At 44.6% G+C, this 25,344-nt stretch overlaps 1 protein-coding gene across 1 annotated transcript in view; it reads right to left on the reverse strand.

Annotated features, from left to right (window-relative positions):
• The window catches only part of pip4k2aa (phosphatidylinositol-5-phosphate 4-kinase, type II, alpha a), a 248,466-nt gene that overhangs the window by 23,864 nt on the left and 199,258 nt on the right, over window positions 1-25,344 (reverse strand). Inside the window, exons 7-8 of the mRNA XM_070881403.1 lie at window positions 20,135-20,248; window positions 1,916-2,168 (exon numbers count right to left, since the gene is read on the reverse strand). Coding sequence (XP_070737504.1) covers window positions 1,916-2,168; window positions 20,135-20,248 — 367 coding nt within the window. The remainder of the gene's footprint in view (window positions 1-1,915; window positions 2,169-20,134; window positions 20,249-25,344) is intronic.

The following is a 25,344-nucleotide window of genomic DNA, read 5'->3' on the forward strand; positions in this document are numbered from 1 at the left end:
GATTTACTTGTACTTCCTGCAATTTAGTATACTGTATTTTCTGCTCACAATGCAGTCTCCTTTACATTGGGGAGACCAAACGTAGATTGGGTGACCGCTTTATGGAAGGAACATCTCTATTCAACTGTAAGGGTGACCCCAGCTTCCGGTCACCTGCCATTTTAATTCTCCACTCCACTCTGACCTCTCCGTCCTCGTCCTCTTGCACAGTTCCAGTGACGCTCAACGTAAGCTCGAGGAACAGCACCTCATCTTTCGATTAGGCACTTTACAGCCTTCTGGACACGTCATCGAGCTCAACAATTTCAAACCATAACTTCTGCCCCTATTTTTTCCACATGGCAGCTGCTGATGATTCTGCCATTTTCATTTCTTCTTAGGCAGTCTCCTGGAGTCGAGGATGACTTGCTTCTACACTAAAATGAGTTCTCAGGTGTCTGATGAGACCAATGTGGGATCTATAGTCTCTGTCACAGGTGGGGCTAATGGTGGTTGATGGAACGGGTGGGTGGGGTGCTTGATTTGTAGTATGCTCCTTCCACTGTTTGTACATGGCTTCCGCGTGCTCCCGGCGAAGAGACTCGAAGTGTTCGGTGCCCTCTTGGATGTTTCTCCTCTACTTACAGCGGTCTTGGGTCAGGGATTCCAAAGAGTCGGTGGGGATTACATTTTTTCAAGGAGGCATTGAGGGTGTCCTTGAAGCATTTTCTCTGTCCTCCTGGGGCTCACCTGCTGTGACATAGCTCGGAGTAGAGCGCTTGTTTCCGAAGTCTAGTATCGGGCATGCGAACAATGTGGCTTGTCCATCGGAGCTGACAGTACTGCTCCCCGATTATTAAGATCTGTGCCGAGACCTTGGACAATGTGGACCACTTCCCATACCTTGGAGCCTACTGTCAGCAAGGACAGACATCGATGACGAAGTCCAACACCGCCTTCAGTGTGCCAGTGCAGCCTTCAGCCGCCTGAGGAAAAGTGTGTTCGAAGATTAGGATCTCAAACCCGGCACCAAGTTCAGGGTCTACAGAGCAGTAGTGATACCCGCCCTCCTAAATGCCGCAGAGACATGGACTATGTACAGTATGCACCTCAAAGCACTTGAGAAGTACCACCAACGCTGCTCCGCAAAATCCTGCAAATTCATTGGCAGGATAGGCGCATCAAAGTCAGCATTCTCTCTCGGTCTAACATCCCAGCATCGAGGCATTGACCACATTCCCATTTACACCTCTTCCAGATTCATCCTTTGTTCTTTTTCTTGTCCCATTACCATCTCCTTTGCCTTGCACCATCAATCCCTTTTGTCTTTTAATCTCTCCTGCCTCCCATCTTACCACAGACCTTCCCTTTTGTTCTTTCCTCCTCTCCCCCCCCCCACTCCTTTTCCCTGTCTCTGCACCTGCTTAAAATCTGCTACATCTCTCATTTTTTCCAGTTCTGACAAAAGGTCATCGACCTGAAACGGTGACCCTGTTTCTCTCTCCACAGATGCTGCCTGACCTGCTGAGGATTTCCAGCATTTTCTGTTTTTATTTCAGATTTTTAGCATCCAAGGTATTTTGCTTTGTATGATAAAATTAGATTTAATTTAGAAATAAGTAGTCTGGTTAAATCAAGATCTGCAAAAATGCATTCTGGGGAAGATTAGATACACATTTATCAGAATTAGAATTTGTATTTAATTGTCTTTATATAAATAGTTGAACGTTTTTTCAGACAGGTACATAATGGTTGAATTAAATAAGTTTACATTATACTGACAACTAAGTTTTTATTTTCTGTGTAAATTTCATCAATACATTAATGTTAATGCCAACAACTATTTTGTTATAGTCACTGGAAACAACTTGTATCCTTTATTGAGTGCTTTTATTATGTGTATTATTGTGTGTACAAAATGTAAATGTTTACTTACTTTCATGGCTTTTTATGGCATACACATCAATAGTTGGGTCAAATTCACCAGGTGCTAATGGTCTTGAGCTGTTCAGCATATTTCCAGGGCTGTCTGGAGGTGTTCCACATGATCCAGTTGTATGGGCTCCAGCCCCATCACTTTCTCCTTCATCTTCTTCATCCTCAAACTCCATTTCTTCCTGTTCAGCTCGCTCAACATCATGAATACCAACCAGAAGACTGTAGTCCATGATCTTCAGCTGAGCAAGGAACTAAAGCAAAATTATAGAATGTGAAAATCACATTTAAAAGTACTCATAGCTAGAAGCAAAACTGTAAAGATGATCTTAAATGTACCTTGAAGAATTTAAAAAACTGGATAAATTGATCACAAAGAAAGACTTGCATTTATATAGCGCCTTTCACGACAACTGGACATCTCAATGCGTTTTACAGCCAATGAAGTACTTTTGGAGTGCAAACACGGCAGCCAACTTGCTCACAGCAAGCTCCCACAAACAGCAATGTGATAATGACCAAATAATCTGGGGGTTTTTATGTTATGTTGATTGAGGGATAAATATTGGCCAGAACACCTGGAATAATTCCTCTGCTCTTCAAAATAGTACCACGGGATCTTTTCCATCCACCTGAGAGCGCAGACTTGGTTTAACGTCTCATCCAAAAGACGACACCTTCCCTCAGCCTCCCTCAGCACTGCACTGGAGTGTCAGCCTAGATTTTTTGTGTGTGCTCAAATTCCTGAAGTGTGACTTGAACTCACAATCTTCTGACTCAGAGGCAAGTGTGCTACCAACTGAGCCACAGCTGATACATTAGAATAGAGGCACTGCATTTGACACGAGACTCTCAGGGCGTAGGAAGAGGAAAAGCTTCCCACTCCTGAATGGGTCATATATAGTAACCCATGATGCAAATTCTAACTGGGAGAACATAATCTGGCTTGCCTGTGATGTTACCCAGGTGCGAATAGCCTGCGGACACTTAATGTCCAGGCTCGTGAGGAATGATCACTCGGACAAGGCACTGGACAGTGTCAGGTGCATGTAAAACTGTACCAGCAGTATGAACAAAATCTTAAGAGGAGAAAATAAGAGGGAGACAGGAAAATGTAATAATCTGTTAAAATTACCCACAATGAAACAAAACAAAAACTTTCATTAAATGTTCAGTCTTATTTTAGCATGCATACCAACTCAAGTAAATTCAATCCATAATAACTACACAGACATCAGCCATCCTTATACAAGGAATTGATGATAATTAAGTGTTCACTTAACTTCCTACCAAATAGAGATACAAAGAACTGTATTTATTATATATGTATACAAACAGATCCTTTTCAGTATTGCTCATGTGCTAAAGATGATGTTGGGCTGTGTATCTGGTAAAGCCTTGGAGTATAATTTTTTTTGAAGGCTGGATCATGGAGATAGGTGAAGCAGTCCGGAAGGATGTATAAAACAGAGAACTAACGTGCAGCTGAAGTGCAGGCAGGCCTCGGAGGGAGGCACAGACGGGTGGAGTGCTGGGCAGATTCCTTAAATGTTATCCAAAGCTTCTAGAGGAGCAGGTATTTTTACAGTATTCTGTAAATGGAATTTCAGGTTTGCTCAGATAATCTGTGCATCTTTTTATTCCTTAAAATCTATGATAACTCGCTCGACTCAGAATATAAAATACTTGAAGCAACGCACTTATCAAAAGTTCTCAGTCGGAACCTGGGTAGAGCACATTAAGGGCATTGTAACTTTGAAGAAATTGTTTTTCCTGCAATGAAATTAGCTGGAATGTTTTTTTTGATTGGGGGGTTGGGGGAAAAATATTTTGCGCAATATGACTGATGAACTATTAAGTAGAAAGTCATTAATTATGAGAGAAAAACAGGTTTATTCAATAAGCAAAATGACAGACAAAAGATATCTATCCATTTCAAATGCCTTGTGCACAGCCCAAGTTGTCATATACTGCCTGTAACACACTTCTGTGTTGCTCTTAGTCGCAGGCAAATTTCTTCCACCACAACTGCTTGTATCATTCACACTGCTTGATTGACATTCAGCCCTGGCACTTTTTGGCCAGACTCCCACAAAAAAGTAAGTTAAAATAAACTAAAAAGAATTGAACAGTTGAGAGTGTAGTAAGAACTAAACTTTTTAAATATAGATTCTTACAATTGGGATCTAGAATCTTACAGCACAGGAAGAGGTCATCGTGCCTGTGCCAACTCTGTGAAAGAGCTATCCAATTAGGCCCACTCCCATGCTCTTCCCCATAGCCCTGCATATTTTTCCCCTTCAAGTATGCATCCAATTGCCTTTTGAAAGTTACTACTGAATCTGCTTCCACTACCCTTTCAGGAAGTATAACAACTTGCATTTATATAGTGGCTTTAATGTAGTAAAACATCTCAAAGCCCTTCATAGGAGTGTCATAAAACAAAATTGGACACTGAGCCAGCATAAGGCGAAATTAGGGCAGATAACCAAAAGCTTGATCAGAGGTAGGTTTTAAGGAGCGCCATCAAGGAGGAAAGAAAGGCAGAGAGGTTTAGGGAGGGAATTCCAGAGCTTAGGGCCTAGGCAGCTGAAGTTACGACCACCAATGGTTGAGTGATTAAAATCAGGGATGCTCAAGAGACCAGAATTAGAGGACCGCAGATAATTCAAGGGTTTGTGGGGCTGGAGGAGATTACAGAGATAGGGAGGGAAGTGGCCATGGAGGGATTTGAAAACAAGAATGAGAATTTTGAAATCGAGGCACTGCTTAACCGGGAGCCAATATAGGTCAGCGAGCACAGGGGTGATGGGTGAACGGGAGTTGGTGCGAGTTAGGACACAGGCAGCAGAGTTTTGGATCACCTCATGTTTATGTAGGGTAGAATGAGGAAGGCCAGCCAGGAGTGTGTTGCAATAGTCAAGTCTAGAGGTAACAAAGGCATGGATGAGGGTTTCAGCAGCAAATAAACTGAGGCAGAGGCAGAGATGGACGATGTTACGGAGGTGGAAATAGGCGATCTTAGTTATGTCATAGATGTGTGGTCAGAAGCTCATGTCAGGGTCAAATATGACACCACAGTTGCAAACAATCTGGTTCAGACAGATGCTAAGGAGAGGGATGGAGTGTGTAACTTGGGAACGGAGTTTGTGGCGGGACTGACAACAATGGCTTCGGTCTCCCCAATATTTAATTGGAGGAAAATTTCTGCTCATCATTATTTTGAGTGTCGGACATTCTATGGCCTCAATTTTCCCCAGGAGTTGCTCCGTTTTTTGTGTGGAGTGGCTGCTTTTTCTGGCCGAACTTAAAAATCCCCAGTTTCCCTAATCAATTTGCACCAGCGTAACTCAGTTACTTTTTTTTTAAGGTTAGTTTTTTTTCTCAAAATTGGGCGTTACCTACGCTAGTTCTGGCCATTTAGGCAACTTTGGCCAGCCAATAGTTACTCCATTTCTACTTAGGCCAGCGTACGTGGCCACTCGAGAAAACCCTTGCAGAGAGTTAAAGAAATCGGCGCAGGTAAGGAAATCGGAGGCCATTCAGCCTGGGATAGGGGCGGGAAGCGGAGAGGACCTGGACCAACCAAGCCTTCGCACAATTAAAATAATAAGAAATAAAAAATTAAAGTCCAACCTTCAGCATCAAACTGCAATTCACCTTTCTGCACTCGGCCCGGGAAGGCAGTGGGCCGGTGCGGGAGGCCACTCGGCCGGGGCCAGGCGCGGGAGAACGCACCGAGAGGCCACTCGGCCGGGGCCAGGGGCGGGAGGCCACTCGGCCGGGGCCAGGCGCGGGAGAACGCACCGGGAGGCCACTCGGCCGGGGCCAGGCGCGGGAGAACGCACCGGGAGGCCACTCGGCCGGGGCTAGGGGCGGGAGGGAGCAATTCATCGGAGAGGCTAGTTTGGGAGAAGAGGAACTCTGTGGTCTGCAGCCTGTGTGTGGTGATCACACCTTCCCTGCACACTCAGCTCCAGTATAAGCAGCAGAGCTATCAGGACATGCAGCACCAGACTGATCACAGTTAAAAGCAACTCTGATTCAGAATCTTCAGAATAAAATACTGTTAGCTGCTTTTGAAGTCTGGTTTCCTTGCACGTCGGCAGCAGTGTTGTGCCCAGCACCGAGAGACTGCCCTCAGCTTAGAGGCAGGCTGTACAAGACTCGGGTGCATAGCTGAGGTTTCTTCAGTGCAGCCCTGGTCAGTGTGACCGTCGTGGCTTATCGCACTGCAAACACAGGCCGTGGAACCGTCTCTGAAGACTGCACTTCATGCGAGGGGTCACATATCTGCAGCATGGAAGGCCCGCAGACTCGGAGTGTTACTGCACATGCGCGGCAATCATTATTCTCCATTGCACATGTGCAGACATCCCGGCACATTTTCCAGCACAGGATGCAGGCTCCACCCCCCCTCCCCCCGAGGCAATTGGCCACGCTGCGTAGCTGCAGAGAAGAGACTAGACAGCGGCGAAAGTTGGAACATTTTTTTCTAAAGCATCTCCGGATGTACTTAAGCGGCGCAACTAGGGCAAGTACGCTAAAATACGGGCTCAGCCAAAATTGAGCCCAAAATAACTAGCTGCTTAAAAATGTTTCCTCATCTCACCGCTCTTTTGCCAATTATCTTAAATCTGTCTCCTCTGGCTACTGACTCTTCAGCCAGTGGAAAAAGTTTCTGCTTATTTACTCTATTAAATATCCCTTAACCTTCTCATCCAAGGAGAACAATCCCAGTTTCTCTAATCTCTCCACGTAACCCGAAGTCCTGCATCCCTGGGAATCATTCTGGTGAACCTTCGCTGCACTCCCTCAATAGCAAGAATGTCCTTCCTCAGATTAGGAGACCAAAACTGTACACAATATTCATGGTGTGGCCTCACCAAGGCCCTGTGCAACTGCAGTAAGACCTCCCTGCTCCTATACTCAAATCCTCTCGCTATGAAGGTCAACATGTCATTTGCCTTCTTCACCGCCTGTTGTAGCTGCATGCCAACTTTCAATGACCGATGTACCATGACACCCAGGTCTCGTTGCACCTCCCCTTTTCCTAATCTGTCACCATTCAGATAATATTCTGCCTTCCTGTTTTTGCCGCCAAAGTGGATAACTTCACATTTATCTACATTATACTGCATCGGCCATGCACTTGCCCACTGCAGCCTCTTAGCATCCTCCTCACAGCTCACACTGCCACCCAGCTTAGTGTCATCTGCAAACTTGGAGATATTACATTCAATTCCTTCGTCTAAATCATTAATCTATATTGTAAATAGCTGGGGTCCCAGCACTGAACCTTGCGGTACCCGACTAGTCACTGCCTGCCATTCTGAAAAGGACCCATTTATTCCCCCTCTTTGCTTCCTGTCCACCAACCAGTTCTCTATTCACGTCAATACATTACCCCCAATACCATGTGCTTTAATTTTGCACACTAATCTCGTGTGAGACCTTGTCAAAAGCCTTTTGAAAGTCCAAATATACCACAACCACTGGTTCTCCCTTGTCCATTGTACTAGATACATCCGCAAAAAATTCTAAAAGATTTGTCAAGCATGATTTCCCTTTCATAAATCCATGCTAATTGGACCAAATCCTGTCACTGCTATTACATCTTTAATAATTGATTCCAACATTTTCCCCACTACTGATGTCAGGCTAACCGGTCTATAATTCAGTTTTCTCTTTCCGTCCTTTTTTTTTTTAAAAAGTGGGGTTACATTAGCTACCCTCCAATCCATAGGAACTGATCCAGAGTCTATAGAACGTTGGAAAATGATCACCAATGCATCCACTATTTCTAGGGCCACTTCCGTAAGTACTCTGGGATGCAGACTATCAGGCCCTGGGAATTTATCGGACTTCAGTCCCACCAATTTCCCCTAACACAATTTCTTGACTAATAAGGATTTCCTTCAGTTCCTCCTTCTCACTAGACACTCGGTCCCCTAGTATTTCCGGAACGTTATTTGTGACTTCCTTAGTGAAAACAGAACCAAAGTATTTGTTCAATTGGTCTGCCATTTATTTGTTCCCCATTATATATTCACCTGACTCTGACTGCAAGGGACCTAACATTTGTCTTCACATATCTATAGAAGCTTTTGCAGTCAGTTTTTATGTTCCCTGCAAGCTTACTCTCATACTTTACTTTTCTTTAAGTTGAGGACACTAGTCTCTGAACTAACTGTGAAGAATTCTATCATATTATGGTCACTCTTCCCAAAGGGGCCTCGCACAACAAGATTGCTAATTAATCCTCTCTCATTACACAACAACCAGTCTAGGATGGCCAGCTCTCTAGTTGGTTCCTCAACGTATTGCTCAAGAAAACCATCCCTTATACACTCCAGGAAATCCTCCTTCACCATATTGCTACCAGTTTGGTTAGTCCAATCTATATGTAGATTAAAGTCACCCATGTTAACAGCTGTACCTTTATTGCACGCATCCCTAATTTCCTCATTTCTTTTTTCAGTTCACCTCTACATTGTCTGTATTCAACTTGGTTCTCCACTGCATTATGAACCTGACATTTATCCTAAGCCTCTTTTTTCTGTTTCATCTTAATCTCTATACCGTTAGTCATCCAGGGAGCATTAGCTTTGAATGCCTTTCCTTTTCCCCTCATGGGAATGTGTCTAGGCTATACCTGAACTATCTCCTCTTGAAGGCCACCCATTTTACATTTTCTACCTTCTACACTCATCTGTCCCTTCCACGTGCAAAACAATGTTTAAATGCTGTGTTTTAGCTCCCTCCAAGAAAATACCATGTCCACCAAGGTCTCCAAATTCTTAAATGACCTGTCAAACAAAGAAATCTAGGATTTTCATCTGTAATCTGACATTTAAGTGAATATACTTTTATCTCTAATGTGTAATGTGTGCCTTTGCTCAGATGATGCATTGTTTCAGCATGAGGATAGTTTTATACTGTATAATGATTCTGAGATGGAACTGTGTTGCTTTAAGGCAACTAAGTTAAACTGTTAAAGTCGAATTGTTGGTTGGTTAGAAAAATTTGAAAATTATAAATTACTGATCTAGAAACATAGAAAATAGGTGCAGGAGTAGGCCATTCGGCCCTTCGTCTGCACCGCCATTCAATGAGTTCATGGCTGAACATGCAATTTCAGTACCCCAGTCCTGCTTTCTCGCCATACCCCTTGATCCCCCTAGTAGTAAGGATTTCATCTAACTCCCTTTTGAATATATTTAGTGAATTGGCCTCAACTACTTTCTGTGGTAGAGAATTCCACACGTTCACCACTCTCTGGGTGAAGCAATTTCTCCTCATCTCGGTCCTAAATGGCTTACCCCTTATCCTTAGACTGTGACCCCTGGTTCTGGACTTCTTCAACATTGGGAACATTCTTCCTGCATCCAACCTGTCTAAACTGGTCAGGTCTGTTTTGCTTCCAGGACAGGAGTAACTATATAATGTAAAAATCAATGCATTATCTTTCTGCTAAATTGTAGGTGTATGTCCGTTTAATGTTATAATTTCTAATTGATTAGATAAAAATGGATGGCTTCATTCAAAGGTTAATTGCTGTTCAATGTTAAATAGGGGCTGCACATATTGTGGTTTCAGTATTTCCTTTTCCTAAAGAGAATTATTTTAAACAAACAAAAGGTATGGCACAGAGATTTGCATTTGACGATGTGTGATGGCCATCTGAAGTGCAATAGAAAGAAAGTGCTTGCATAGGTAAGGTTTTGGTGAAATTACAATCAAAAGTCCCATTGTCGTGCTTGCAGAAAGTCAGATGTGCTATTTATAAAGACAGAAAACACTGAAGCATGTAAAACACAATTTATTATGTTGTTATAAGTGTTGCGGTATTTTCTTTTATTGGAGAGCTTGTCTGTACATTCCAAATTGCTATCTTTGCTTCTTCATACATGGCGGGGGTGGGGGGGTGGGGGGGAGGGTTTGGAGAGAGCAGGGTTGTTTGCTAGATATTTTCATTAGGGAGTATGTTACCTTTGCAGTGTGATGGGCATTTGAAATGCAATAGATAGGAAGTGCTGCATACGTTTTCACAAGAAGCACCTATCAGAATATACATTTACACTATTATCTATAATAAAATCATACATCTGCGCGCAGATGTCCTGTCAACTTTATAAATTCCTACAGTGCCTCCTCGGATAGGTGGGAGCTGTAATTACAGCACAAGAAGTTTGAATAAGCAGTTTCCATTCTACATGTGGACGTAGAAATTTCTAATGGAAATATAAAAACAGCATGCAAGACTTTAAAATGGGGACTCCATTACATCTGCCCTCTATCCCTGCTTCACCAAGGTTATACTTGCTTATGATTCCCTATGTGCAATGCCATGGAAGATTGACCAATATGTATACATATGCACACGCAAACACACTTTAGCAGATCTCTTGGCATCGCTAATGATGAGTCAGAGGATACACTGTTTTATAAATCTTGACAATGTGAAACAGGGAAAGTAATGCAGGAAGTAAAGACATGCTATAATCAAGATTTAATCATTTAGAGTTATAAAATTATATCCATTATAGAAACAGAAGGATATGCTGATAGGGTTAGATGAAGAGGGGTGGGAGGAGGCGCGTGTGGAGCATAAACGCCAGCATAGACCAGTTGGGCCGAATGGCCTTTTTCTGTGCTGTAGCTGCGATGCAACTCAATGAAACACACATACTTTGAGCTTGCTTAAACCATGTGTGTATAAAATGTGTATATTTCTTTCTTAAACTTACATATAAAGGAATACAATTCTGATTACATACATAATTTAACGGATACCTAACAAGCGATTTCAAAGCAGTGTTTTTAATTGAGGGTTTAGATCAATTTAAGACCATAATTTAAGTGATTTACAGTACCAAAATTACTACCATTATTCATAATATAAGGTTTTCATTTTATGAAGGGTTTTAATATATTGCCAACAAATGTCAATGCAGAGGAAACCGATAGCGTGCTCTACATTCTCAATGTGCAATGAACCTCATATGATGATTCTCAGACAATGATTAATTATGATTCCTTCAGTGCAGGATTACTGAGAAAATTGCATCTAGTAGCTATAATTTTGAGATGCCATAATGAGCCAGTTAATATAACAGAGGGATGAGCTTCAATGGCCAAATTACTTTGTTCATTCCTTACTTTTCTTATGCTCTGAAGTTACATCTGTCCAAAATCTTTTGTAAAAATGCAAAGCCACAAAAAGACTCATTTGTATTTTGAATGTGCATTGAAATTTTGTTATTTCCAATGAGCCATCCGTTTGTTTAAAATCATACAAGTGCCACAGATCAACAATCACCATAAAAACCACATTTCACACCACGCATTTAATTTGTACTTTGCTATTTTATAGTTCACATGAAAGGTAGAGAATTGGTGTTAGCTCTAAATGAAGTAGAGCAGCTTACAATTTGTTTATTCTGAAGGTAACTACCTCCCCCATTTTTCACCTGCTAAATAGCTAACTTGCAGTTCATATTAAAATGGCTATAATGCAGAATGATGTCAAGTAAATGCAGAAGGTTGGTGGTCATATAAATCTTCTAACTTTTCCATCCATATGGGTTACATTGCATTTAAAGAAAATACCAGAGATTACAAATTACACAAAATTAATATATATGGGACTAGACTTTTCATTTTGCTGGCTATCGCCCCAAAAATGGGCGATGTTCCAGTGATGGTCAATGTGTCAGCCTTACTGATCGCTGGAACATCGGCCATGTTTTGGATTGCGATTTTCGACTTAGCGATAGGGCAGCGGAGTGAAATGGGTGAAGCGAAAGGTCAGCGATGTTACGTGGACCCAGCAAACGGCCAGCAATGTGGAAGGCAGAAGCTTCCCCAGCAAAGGTCTTCTGCGCATGCAAAGTTTTTTTTGGTGACAGGTTTTCCTGCGTTTTGGGAGGCCAGGGGTCATCCACACATGCGCAGAAGGCTGTTGGGAGAAAGAGAGTGAGAGAGTAGAGAGAGAAAGGAGAGGAGGAAAGCAGAGTTCGAGAGAAGAGAAGAGGAGAGAGAGAAGAGATAACAGTTTATACACTTACTTAATTACTTATTACTTAGCAGAGATACTTATTAGATAATTTGAGATAGAAAAGAGATACAATTATACACACTTATTACTTAATTACTTATTACTTACCGGAGATTGTAACAATAAGGATGTCTTTCTCAGATAATGTGGAGGGGGAATCGGAAAAGGGCAATGAGGCCCTCGTCCAAGAGGTGCAATCAAGGTGGGCTGAATTAACCCGGGGTGGCAGTGGGAAACCTCCACCCTGGGCCTACAGAAAGATTTGGGCCAAAATAGCTGACGTCGTCTCCTCAGCATCCCACGAGGCGAGGGGGCCTGGCCAGTGCCACAGATGCTGGAACAGCCTGGTGTCATCAGCAAGAGTAAGTACAGATTTTATGTGGTATTGATTTAATTAATTGTTGTAAATGTTGTAAATTATTTACATACATAAATGCATACATGCATACACATATATACCTGTGCCCTTTTTAAGTCTCTTAGGCTGCTGCAGTATAGAGAGATGTATGTGTCAAGCTGTAGCTCCTAAACACACTGAGCTTTGTTACAACCGTGCATCAATTGTTGATCCTCATTTGCATGTAACGTTTTAAACTGTTGTGTTTCCATGAAACTACCTAGTCAATTATGCCATGCTCTTTTCTCATTTACAAAAGATGATATTTAACAACCGCAGCGAGCAGAGGCGCACTGGAGGCAGCACTGCTCAGCTGCAACCATTGTCCGACCTCGAGGAGAATGCGGCCGCGCTTGTGGGCTATGAAAGCCAATCGGCCACCACCCGTGGTCTTGCGGAACCAGCTATGCAGCTCATGAGTAAAGTGTCAAACAGTTTTAAAAAGTAATGTAACGTCCTGTAATTATAATGCAATATACAAATGATGTCATGTCATGTCATGCATGCAGCCTTTGTGCATAAGAAGCAATAAGAGCAAGGGATGCAGCTGCTACAGCTTTCTGGGGCAGTGAAATCCATGTATTAATACGTAATATCTCTCGGTAATGTATACCCTTATGTTCTAATAAGCTCTGTGATAAGCTCAAATGTGCTTTGAAGGTGAACCAGAGACGCTAGTGGAGGTCGCACCTGCACCTACGGGTGGTGAGGAGGACCAGGAGGAGCACGACACCACCACCGAACCGGAGGAGGAGGAGGAACAACTTATGGAGGGGGATGAACCTGCGGTCACCTTGGATTTCTCAATTGAGACAGAAGAGGCACCGGGACCAAGCGGCGTGCAGCCGACAACGCCAAGGCGCATTATAGTGCGCACACTGACCCCAACGGAGGTCGGGTCAGCGAGGTCTGCACTCGCCTCCCATGGACGATCGGTTGGAGGCTTAATCTCCCTGTGCTTGGAGACAGTCGCGATAAGTCGCAAGCTTCTCCAGGGTTTCACTCAGTTCATGCGTGACTTTTCACAGGCGTCTACTGTGCAAGCCGAGCTACTGGAGGTAGCACGACAGACACTTGAACAGATGTGTGAACAGACCGCTGCCACCGATGCCCTGCGGCATGCGTTGTTGGCTGAGCACGGCGCTGCACCCCAAGGTGTCGTGTTACGTCGGAGTGTCACCCCGAGCACTCAAGCGAGTACGGAGGAACCACTTCCTCCTGACTCAGATGATGATCTGACAGCTTCATCTACCAATCCAACACCCCCACCACGGCAGGAAGTCTTTTCGTTGCCCGCTGCACGCCAGCTTTGTCTCGTTCTCCAGGGACCAAAACGGGCGGGTGGGCCTAAGATACGGGGGGAAAAGGATCTGGAGGTAAACTTGGCTGCAGGTCCAGGTAGGGAGGGGGGGGGGGGGGGGGGGGGGTGTTTTTGTTAATTTTTTTTGTTATTATTGTTGTGTTACTGTTGGGTTGGGGGGGGGGGGGCGAGGCAGTTGTTAAAATAATAAAATTCTTGTTAAATTAATAAATCTTTTTATTGAATTTAACAATTGTTGTGCATTGTCTTATAATAACTTGAGTTAAGTTAAGCTAAACATTAATGCAACTTTTGTACAACAATGGCCAGGCCAGGGCAGAGCAGGCAAGGCTAAAATGTAATTCAATGTAAATGCCACTGCTGTCTAACCGTAACCGTAACTGTGACTGTCCCCAATGGAAGTTCATGCAAAGTGTTCATTTATGAGCTGCTGGTGAAACAGCTTTACAGCCGCGTAACTCCCACGGGGTTTCTCCAGTCTTCTGGTGGTGGTGGGGGGCGAAGGTGGTGGGACCAAGGATTCATCGCCAGACTGATTGCCCTCCCCAAGGTCCTCACCAGCCTCCTCCTTCTCCTCGTCATCTTCCTCTTCCGCCTCCACTCCTTCTGGAGGTGGACCAGCAGCCCCATCTGGCATTTGTTGTCCTCTCCTTATAGCTAGGTTATGCAACATACAACACACAACAATAAACTCAGCGACCTGATCAGGGTGGTACTAAAAGCTACCACCAGGGTGGTACTAAAAGCTACCACCAGAGTGGTCCAGGCATCTGAAGTGCTGCTTGAGCACTCCAATTGTCTTTGACGATGTTGCGTGTTGCCATGTGGCTTTCGTTGTAAAGCTTCTCGGCTTCCATCTGGGGATTACGCAAGGGGGGGCATGAGCCAACTGGTAAGGCCATTTCCTTTATCCCACAGCATCCAAACATGACCTTCTGGCTGATTGACAAACAGGTCAGGGATAGCACTCTCACGCAGAATGTGCACCTCATGGATGCTGCCTGGAAATGTAGCATTTACTGCCATGATTATTTACTTGTGGTCGACAACGAGCTGCACATTCAGGGAGTGGAATCCCTTTCTGTTATGAAACACCTCCGGGTTCTGTAAGGGGGCTTTCAGGGCGATGTGCATGCAAGTCTATAGCTCCCTGCACCATGGGGAAGTTTGCTATTCTCGAGAAACCCAAAGCCCTCCCGGTCGGTGCCTCCCTGGTCATAGGGAAGTTTATAAAGTCCATCCTGCGAGCGTAAAGGGCTTCAGTCACCTGTCGAATGGAGCAGTGTGTGGCGTGCTGAGAGATACCACAGATGTCGCCAGCTGAAGCTTGAAAGGATCCAGATGCGTAGAAGGATAGTGCCACAGTAACCTTTACCTTAATGGGCAGTGTGGTCCTGATGGTGCTGGTAGGCTGCAGATCCCCCTTGATGAGCTGGCATATCTCATTGATGACCTCCTTCCGGAAGCGCAGCCTCCCAAGACACGTGTTTTCAGACAAGTTGAGGTAAGATTGCTTTTCCTTGTACCTTTGTTGGCTGTACGTTCGCCTCCTCTGCCTCTGCATTACTCTGTCACCTCTTCGATTGATCCTTTCAGACGCCAGCGTTTGAGCAGTTACAAGTAATGGCATAGAAGCCATAGGCCCCATCACTATCAATATCATCACTTGCTATAAATGCACATTTTAGTAAAAAAAAATGCCTCATCTACTAAGCTATTAGTATAATTAAATATAAGTATAAATGTGAGTGGATCTATCTGTAAAAGACCCCTAAATAACACTCAATTTATAAGCTCGAGTTTTTAGCTGCCTCCTCCCTTCCTTCGAAATTCAAATTTGCGCCCATAGTGCCCAGCTCTGTGAGGAAGGCCCGGGAAAAGCAACTATTCTCCAGCAATGTTCTCGGCGAGTGATCAGTCCGGCGATGTGCTGAAAGTTGGGCTGGGTGATGTACGGGCGATCACCTCTGCAATGTGAGCCGAAAATTGGGGGGAGAATTTTCAGGCGAAGTTCCAGCCTAATTTTCCACTTTTCAGTCAAAATGGGCGATAGCAGGCCATTTTGGGCAATATATGGGCGATGTTCCAGCGATGTGAAGTGGAAAGTCTAGCCCATGTAGTATATATTTGGTTTTGTGTTCAATTAAAACTATCAATGCTAATAAAATGCAACATGTATGATGAAGAACTTCCATTCAATGATAGGATCAACTTTTCAGGCATCCATAATGTTTCAGACAATCATATTCGACCCAGAAATAACAAGAATTAGGCACATAGAATCAGGAAGATTGAGGTTGCCTGTTTCTCCATGGATTTTAGTTATTTGAAATAGGTATGCTATTATAATAGTTGTAAAAACATACCAATTGAGTGGCCATATTGCAGGGCTAATGGAACAAAATCTTTTACAAATTAATCAATACAACAACAATATATAATACTGTCCCCATCAAGGCTGGCATCATCCTTTCAGAAGGGGAGCAGGATAAACTTTTTACATGGGCACCATGATCTTTCAAAGAGCTGGTATACCATTTACATATTTTCTGATGGAAAGCACTGATTAAGAAATGCAAATAAAGCTGTCCAGGATAGTTTATTTTGAGGCAACATGTAACACATAGAATTATACAATTTTTTTTTAAGAAAGAGTACTGGGGGTCCCTTACAGTTTAAGAAAACTACCTAAATAAAACATTTCAAGCATGTAATTTCTTCAATGTTTTTGTGAAAAGTATTCCACGAGTAAATTATTATTTTTTTTTTTTTAAATAAAAAAGGATTTACCAAAGCTGATGAACTTCAAAAAGCATGAAAAACATCCCTGAAAAAGGTCTATGATCAAGGCCACCGCTTCAAAGTTGACGGAAAATGTTTCTTATTACATTGAATTTCAAGATAGTTATCAGTGTTTTGGGATCGCACTCCACAATTCAGTTTATTTTTCTGTGCAAACAGAATATAAAAATTGATTACTGAAATGGGAGTGCTGCGGGACATGGATTTTCATGAATTAAACTGCAGCTGTCTTCATGTGCAAGATATGTAGGGTGGGCGGCATTTGCACCCGAGTACAGGATGGGCCCTTGCAACTGTCAGCATCATGTCATGCAAAGTAACAAAAAGAGAGAGAAAAATAACAGGGGGAAACCTGCCCAAATACACAAAAATAACAAAGTTAGAAAGAAAAATTAAACAAGGGGGGGCGAGAATTTCCTAAAAGCCCGCCAGCGCCTGATTGCCGCCCAAAAGACCGTTAAGATTCCCAAGATTACCGCCGGCAAAAACTTCCCGCCCCTCCCAAAAAATAAAAAAATCCGCCAAGCGAAAAACATGGACATTGCACCCCCAAAATCTGGGCGAAAAGAGAGGAATTTAGGGTCGATTGAAAATGGGCGATAAATTTTTTAAAATAACTAAAAATTTACTGAGGCTGTGGGTGGGGCCTAGCAGCAGAAAAACACTAAAAATAATTTTTCAAAAAACATCACATAAAAAAAATCATCATAACATTCTCAAGACTCTTTTAAACTAAATCACCACAACAGAATTTTAAAATAATGAGTAAAAAAACCAATGACTAACCTTTTTCTTGCAGAGCTACTCACCTACCGCCCAGCTCCACTGATTCTCATGGGCAGTTTTTTTGATACTTACCTACGGTCACCGCTGAGCCAAATATCACGCCAGGGCAATCTCAAGACGATGCACCCGGTACCTCGAAACCGCCAGCATAACTCAGGTAGGGAATATTTTGCTTACCTGATTATCGCCCACAATGGCCAATACCGCCCAGAAACCGGGCAATAAGCCATTGGAAATTCTAGCCCATAGTCTTTTCATCTATATGATTGGCAATTTTAACTTAATCCACCCGTCAGGAAACTGATGCGATTGGGTGAGAGGTTGGTTTTACACTTCACCCAATTTCACTCTCCATTGCAATCAATGGAGTAATATTGACCGGGGTGTATAACTGGCATTCCACCCAACCCTGTCAGTTTCCCGATGGGTGGGTTAGGTTAAAATTACCCCCAATGTATTATTTTGCAAGAAGTGGATTGAAATTTCATTCAGGAGGTCTGCTGTGATGCTGCTGGTGTTTGAGTTTATTTAACATGCAGTAATTATATAAATCTCCTCCATGATGCAGGTTCTGCATCTCGGAATTACGGCCTTGGAGTTTACCTTTATCTTTCATTTGATTTGTGTTGTGAAATGAGATGAGCCCATTAAATTCAGCAGCAAGATGGGCCTAAACCATCGCTGAAAAACCCAGTGGTGACACCTCCCATCACCATGGAAGAAAATTCACAGGTGGGAAAAGTGGGAAAAGTTGTTCACAAAAAAAAAATTATATCCAAACTAATCCCTGGTCACAAACCCACGCTTATATTACAGCCTGTGATTATAATCATTTAGACAAGAAAGAAACAGCAGAGAGTATAAGCATCACGGCTTAGAGAAATGAAGCAACCTAGATACTGATTCTAAGAGAGGCTCAGTAATCAATAATACATTGTGCTTTATCTCTTTTGTGCATGGGCAATATTTTAAGCATGTGAGCAGAAAAGATACTATGTAAATGATTACAGAGAAATGTAATTGTCCAAGAATATTCCTGTCTTTGCCTGTGCTGCTCGCTCCGGGCATCAAAGAGGTAGGGATGTCAAGAACAATATATTCTTTAAAGGTAAATAGTCATGGACAGTGGTGTTGGCTGTATGATCAGCAAGTTTGCAGATGATATTTCAATTTTAATTTCAATTAAGGCTGTGAAAAAAGATTTAGATACACTAGGGGAATGGCCAAACAATGGCAAATGGTATTTAACCTAGATAAATACAGCTTCACATTTGATGGATCAACTGGTCTTTCCTGCCCGTCATTTTAGTGCGTTCCTATGGGCTTAAGTTTCCCCCCCCTTAAAAAATGGCGCATCTCACGGAGGTCCGCCGACTTCCTGAGAGAAAAAATGCGCCGAAAAGATAACCTGCAATTCTGGCCAATCCTTGGGGCTTCTTCAGCCGCAGCGTGGCGCAGGAGAATGAGAGGGTGGGTGGCGGAGCTAGGGATGTGTTGGCTAGAGAGAACCGGCAGAGGGGGCAGGGCTAGGGTCCAGCGTCAGTTTCAGTGCCGGCAGCGTTGCGCATGCGCGATGGTCGATTTCAGCCTTCTCCCTCCCTCCACTTCAGATGCCAGCACCTACCACCCCCAGGCTGCCGTGTTGAGCATTCTCCCCCACTCCCTTAGGACGCCGTGTTCTCCCTCCCCTATCCCAGGCTGAACTGGTGTGGGCCCGCAGTACACCTCTTCCCTCTCCACCACTTCCACTACCCACACTCACCCCCCCCCACCAGCCTATTTCAGCCTTCTCTCTCCCTCCACTTCAGATGACGCATTCAGCACTCAGCACCCCCCCCCAGCCAGCCCGCCTGCCACGTTTAGCGTTCTCCACTGCGCCCCCTGCCAATTTCAGCCTTCTCCCTCCCTCCACTTCAGATGTCAGCACCCACCACCCCCAGCCTGCTATGTTGAGCACTCTCCTGTCCCCACCCCCACCCCACCCCACCCCCCGTTCAGATGCCGCGTTATCTCGCACCTATCCCAGGCCGAAGGGACTCCAGCACGAATAGCCGCTGCCGACTTTAGTTCAAGGTAAGATTTACTTCAGTTCTTTACTTGTTAATTTAATTATTTACTTCAGTTCTTTATTTTTTATTGAATGCTTATTACTTTTTGTGTTTTGTTTGGTGCTTGGTGGTGCTTTAAATGTAGTTACTTGTGCCGATTCCTTAACTCTAGGTAAGATTTTTCTGTGCGGACAGAAGTGGCAACACTTAGAACTGAGATGAGGAGAAATTTCTTCTCTGAGGGTTGTGAATCTGTGGAATTTACTGCTTCAGAGAGCTGTGGAAGCTGGGACATTAAATAAATTTAAGGCAGAAATAGACAGTTTCTTAAACGATAAGGGGATAAGGGGTTATGGGGAGCGGGCAGGGAAGTGGAGCTGAGTCCATGATCAGATCAGCCATGATCTTATTGAATGGCGGAGCAGGCTCGAGGGCCCTTGTGGCCTACTCCTGCTCCTATTTCTTATGTTCTTATGTAAAATACGCTGGCGTAAGTTAGTTTGGAGCAACTATTTGCTGGCCAAATGCTTAAAACAGGGGTAAGTGGCTGAGAAAGCCCCCTTTTGAAAAAAAACCTAAAAAAAAAACCTAACTAACTCACTTACACTGGCGCAAGTTAAATGGAATTGCAACTAAAAAGATAGTCCAGAAAAATCAAGTTGCTCAAACAAAAAAGGGGCAACTCCTGGGGAAACTTGGGCCCTATGCACTTAAAACATATCTTTCGAAAAATAGCAGGAACAATCTTCTGTGAAATAGTTAACTGTAGCTATATGATAACGTTACCCTCAATTTTGTTTTCTTACCTCAACATCCTTCTTGAGTTTTTCAAGGAACATCTTTTTGTTGTTTTCATCAATGTAAATTTTTTGGCCATCGTTCATAAAATCATTATCCTTGTATGTTGGTAGTTCCTTGGCCTGTAACAACATCCATGCAATCATTAGTAAAGCCTTTAGGCATAGAAAGTGGCAGATGATGAAAGTTTGCAATTTATTTCCTATTAAAATAGTATTCGATGCACATTACCCAGCATAATTCAAACAAATAAAAACACAAAATACTTTCCAAAATGAAAAAGTGAGTTGAGAATGAACCAGAGGTGGCGCAATTGTGCTGCTGCAAAACAATCACTGGCATAGCTTAAGATCACATTTTGACCAAATACAATGAAACATTCTAAAAATACACAACATAAAAAGACAGTTTGTGTTTTGACTGGATACCTATTGTGCTCCTGAAGTGATGGTTAAAAAAAAAATCAATATTTTGAAAATGAAATATTTGAGCCTTTTCCCATAGGATCCTGCACAAAAAAAGTTAAATGCATCTTCAAACTTAAACAAAATCATCTGAATTGTATACAGTAGGACAACCAAAATCAGTGTATGCTTAACAGAAAATGTTGAAATCCATTATTAAGCAAGCAGTAGCAGGACACTTGGAAAAGCAAAATTCGGTCAAGCAGAGTCAGCATGGATTTATGAAGGGGAAGTCACGTTTGACAAATTTGCTGGAGTTCTTCGAGGATGTAACGAGCAGGGTGGATAAAGGGGAACCAGTGGATGTGTATTTGGACTTCCAGAAGGCATTTGACAAGGTGCCACATAAAAGGTTACTGCACAAGATAAAAGTTCACGGAGTTGGGGTTAATATATTAGCATGGATAAAGGATTGGCTAACTAACAGAAAACAGAGTCTCGGGATAAATGGTTCATTCTCTGGTTGGCAACCAGTAATGAGTGGGGTGCCGCAGGGATCAGTGCTGGGACCCCAACTATTTACAATCTATATTAACGACTTGGAAGAAGGGACTGAGTGTAACGTAGACAAGTTTGCTGATGATACAACGATGGGAGGAAAAGCAGTGTGTGAAGAGGACACAAACAATCTGCAAAAGGACATAGACAGGCTAAGTGAGTGGGCAAAAATTTGGCAGATGGAGTATAATGTTGGAAAATGTGAGGTCATGCACTTTGGCAGAAAAAAAAATTAAAGAACAAGTTATTATTTAAATGGAGAAAGATTGCAAAGTGCCGTAGTACAGCAGGACCTGGGGGTACTTGTGCATGAAACGCAAAAAGAGAGTATGCAGGTACAACAAGTGATCAGGAAGTCCAATGATATCTTGGCCTTTATTGCAAAGGGGATGGAATATAAAAGCAGTGAAGTCTTGCTACAGTTATACAAGGTATTGGTGAGGCCACACCTGGTATACTGCGTGCAGTTTTGGTTTCCATATTTACGAAAGGATATACTTGCTTTGGAGGCAGTTCAGAGAAGGTTCACTAGGTTGATCCCAGGGATGATGGGGTTGACTTATGAGGAAAGGTTGAGCAGGTTGGGCCTCTACTCATTGGAATTCAGAAGAATGAGAGGTGATCTTATTGAAATGTATAAGATTATGAGGGGGCTTGACAAGGTGGATGCAGAGAGGATGTTTCCACTGATGGGGGCAACTAGAACAAGAGGGCATGATCTTAGAATAAGGGGCCATCCATTTAAAACTGAGATGAGGAGAAATTTCTTCTCTCAGAGGGTTGTAAATCTGTGGAATTCGCTGCCTCAGAGAGCTGTGGAAGCTGGGACATTGAATAAATTTAAGACAGAAATAGACAGTTTCTTAAATGATAAGGGGATAAAGGGTTATGGAGAGCGGGTGGGAAAGTGGAGCTGAGTCCATGATCAGATCAGCCATGATCTTATTGAATGGCGGAGCAGGCTCGAGCAGCCGTATGGCCTACTCCTGTTCCTATTTCTTATGTTTTTATGTTCTTATTAAAATGGCCTGGAGTTTCCCCTTGGTTGTGCTGTTTTTTCGATACAATTCACCCGAAAGGAGCAAAACCACTGCAAATGATCCCAAAATTTTAAGCGCAAATTACGTTCAATGCAACACAAGTTTCTGCGATCTTTTACACTAATTTAAAATACATTGGGCTGGAAGGCAGTCCCACCCACAAAGCGGGTCACGCCCCCAAATTGAATTAATCACCATTGCGAGCTTCCGCTAAGTGCGCCCATTAGCAGGCCTTTGAGGAGGCACTTAAAATTAAGCTGTTTTTTTTTTAGGCGCAAGGTCAAGAATAGGCATGTATTAAAAGCTTCTGAATATAATCGGGTTACTCACAGGTGATGGACTAGACTCTCTAATTCAAATGCTTATTTTTTGTAATAAGCCCATTTACAGCTATATTAATCAAACTGCCAGAAGTTACCACTCTTAAAAAGCTTGTATTTCAATCTATACACCATATAAAATTTTAAAAACAAAATGTATTAGTTTTTAAATTACGCTCTAAAATGATTGAGCTGGCTCATGGCAGATTCTATGTTTGGCAAAATGCAAATGATTTTGAGCAGAAACGCGAAAAAAAACAGTTCTCAAAACTAGCGCAAATGTGTGCCCGGATTGCCGTTTGTGCCCAAAACGCAAACTCTACCTATATTAATAAATGTGGCATTGTCCTCGATTATTCATAACTTTATACTGCTCAACCCCAGCACTGATCCCTGTGGCACCCCACTGGTTACAGTTTGCCAGCCTAAAAATGACCCATTTATCCCGACTCACTGTACCCCTTCCAAGTCCAATATATCTTTCCTGCAGTTCGGAATCCTAAACTGAACACAATATTCCAGATGGGATCTAACCAAGGCACCATACAACTCAAGTATCATATCCTCACTTCTGTATTACAATCCCTTTGAGATAAAGACCAACATTCCATTAGCCTTTTTGATTACTTTTTATACCTGTGCACTAGCTTTTAGTGAATTGTATACAGACACCTAAATCTATTTGCTCCTCCACAGTTTCTAGTCTCTCATTAAGAAAATATTCCGATTTTTCTTTCTCAGATCCAGAATGGATAACTTCACATTTCCCCACATTGAATTCCATCTGCTGCCATAGTTTTGCCCACTCAGTTGGTCTGTCCACATCCCTTGATTAACTTTCTGCTCCCCTTTACAACTTACTGTGCCTCCTAACTTAGTGTCATCTGCAAACATGGATACATAAATCTCTGGGGCCAAGTTTCGGCCTGAGTTGCTCCTGTTTTTTTGGAGCAGCTGGTTTAGAATGGAGTATCTTAGAAATTTGAATTCTCAGCATTTAGTTTGCTCCAGTTCTAGTCAGTTTGAACTGTTTCACTTTGGAACATAATTTTTTTTTCCAAAGTGGGCGTGTCCGGCCACTTACGCCTGTTTTCAAAGTTTAGGCAGTGAAAACTTACTCCAAACTAACTTAGAATGGAGTAAGTGAAGATTTTTGTACGTCGAAAAAACCTTGTCTACACTTTAGAAAATCAGGCTTAGGTTACAAATTAGGCGTAGGGAATGGGGGGGGGGGGTGCGGGGTTTAAAGGGAAGTTTACAAAGATTAAACACTTCAGTTTTACAAATAAAGAGCCATCATCAATAATAAATGATAAATACATCAATAAATCAATCAAAAAAAATTAATAATAATTTTTTTTTGAAATTAATAAATAAAACATTTTCTACTTACTGACTGCAGCACCGGGAGTCCTCCAACAGTGTGCTGGGATGACCCCCCCAGTGTGTCTGTGTCAGTGTCTCTATCTGTCTGTGTGTGTTTCGGAGGGGGAGGTGGGGAGAGGAGAGGGGGAGGAAGGAGGGTGGGGGGGAGGAAGGAGGAGGAAGGAGGGTGGGGGGGAGGAAGGAGGAGGAAGGAGGGTGGGGGGGAGGAAGGAGGAGGAAGGAGGGTGGGGGGGGAGGAAGGAGGAGGAAGGAGGGTGGGGGGGAGAAAGGAGGAGGAAGGAGGGTGTGGGGGGCGGGAGGAAGGAGGGTGTGGGGGGCGGGAGGAAGGAGGGTGTGGGGGGCGGGAGGAAGGAGGGTGGGGGGGGCGGGAGGAAGGAGGGTGGGGGGGGCGGGAGGAAGGAGGGTGGGGGGGGCGGGAGGAAGGAGGGTGGGGGGGGCGGGAGGAAGGAGGGTGGGGGGGGCGGGAGGAAGGAGGGTGGGGGGGGCGGGAGGAAGGAGGGTGGGGGGGCGGGAGGAAGGAGGGTGTGGGGGGCGGGAGGAAGGAGGGTGGGGGGGGCGGGAGGAAGGAGGGTGGGGGGGGCGGAGGAAGTGGGGGGGGCGGAGGAAGTGGGGGGGGCGGAGGAAGTGGGGGGGGGCGGAGGAAGTGGGGGGGGGGGCGGAGGAAGTAGGGGGGGCGGAGGAAGTGGGGGGGCGGAGGAAGTGGGGGGGCGGAGGAAGTGGGGGGCGGAGGAAGTGGGGGGCGGAGGAAGTGGGGGGCGGAGGAAGTGGGGGGCGGAGGAAGTGGGGGGCGGAGGAAGTGGGGGGCGGAGGAAGTGGGGGGCGGAGGAAGTGGGGGGGCGGAGGAAGTGGGGGGGCGGAGGAAGTGGGGGGGGGCGGAGGAAGTGGGGGGGCGGAGGAAGTGGGGGGGCGGAGGAAGTGGGTGGGGCGGAGGAAGTGGGTGGGGCGGAGGAAGTGGGGGGGGCGGAGGAAGTGGGGGGGGCGGAGGAAGTGGGGGGGGCGGAGGAAGTGGGGGGGGCGGAGGAAGTGGGGGGGGCGGAGGAAGTGGGGGGGGCGGAGGAAGTGGGGGGGGCGGAGGAAGTGGGGGGGGGCGGAGGAAGTGGGGGGGGCGGAGGAAGTGGGGGGGGCGGAGGAAGTGGGGGGGGCGGAGGAAGTGGGGGGGGCGGAGGAAGTGGGGGGGGCGGAGGAAGTGGGGGGGGCGGAGGAAGTGGGGGGGGCGGAGGAAGTGGGGGGGGCGGAGGAAGTGGGGGGGGCGGAGGAAGTGGGGGGGGCGGAGGAAGTGGGGGGGGAGGAGGAAGTGGGGGGGGAGGAGGAGGAGAGGAGAGGAGAGAGGAAGGAAGGAAGGAGGCTGAACGGCCAGGCCCAAGACTTCGGGCTGGATTTACAGGTAGGTGGCATTGAGTCTCGGGGGTTCTGGAGGTGACGGGGGGGGGGGGGGGGGGGAAAAGAGGGGGAAGAGAGAGAGAGTCACGGAGGGGGGGGGGGGAAGAGAGAGTCGCGGAGGGAGGGGGGG

Source organism: Pristiophorus japonicus, chromosome 5 (assembly GCF_044704955.1).
Source record: "Pristiophorus japonicus isolate sPriJap1 chromosome 5, sPriJap1.hap1, whole genome shotgun sequence".
NCBI lineage: Eukaryota > Metazoa > Chordata > Chondrichthyes > Pristiophoridae > Pristiophorus > Pristiophorus japonicus.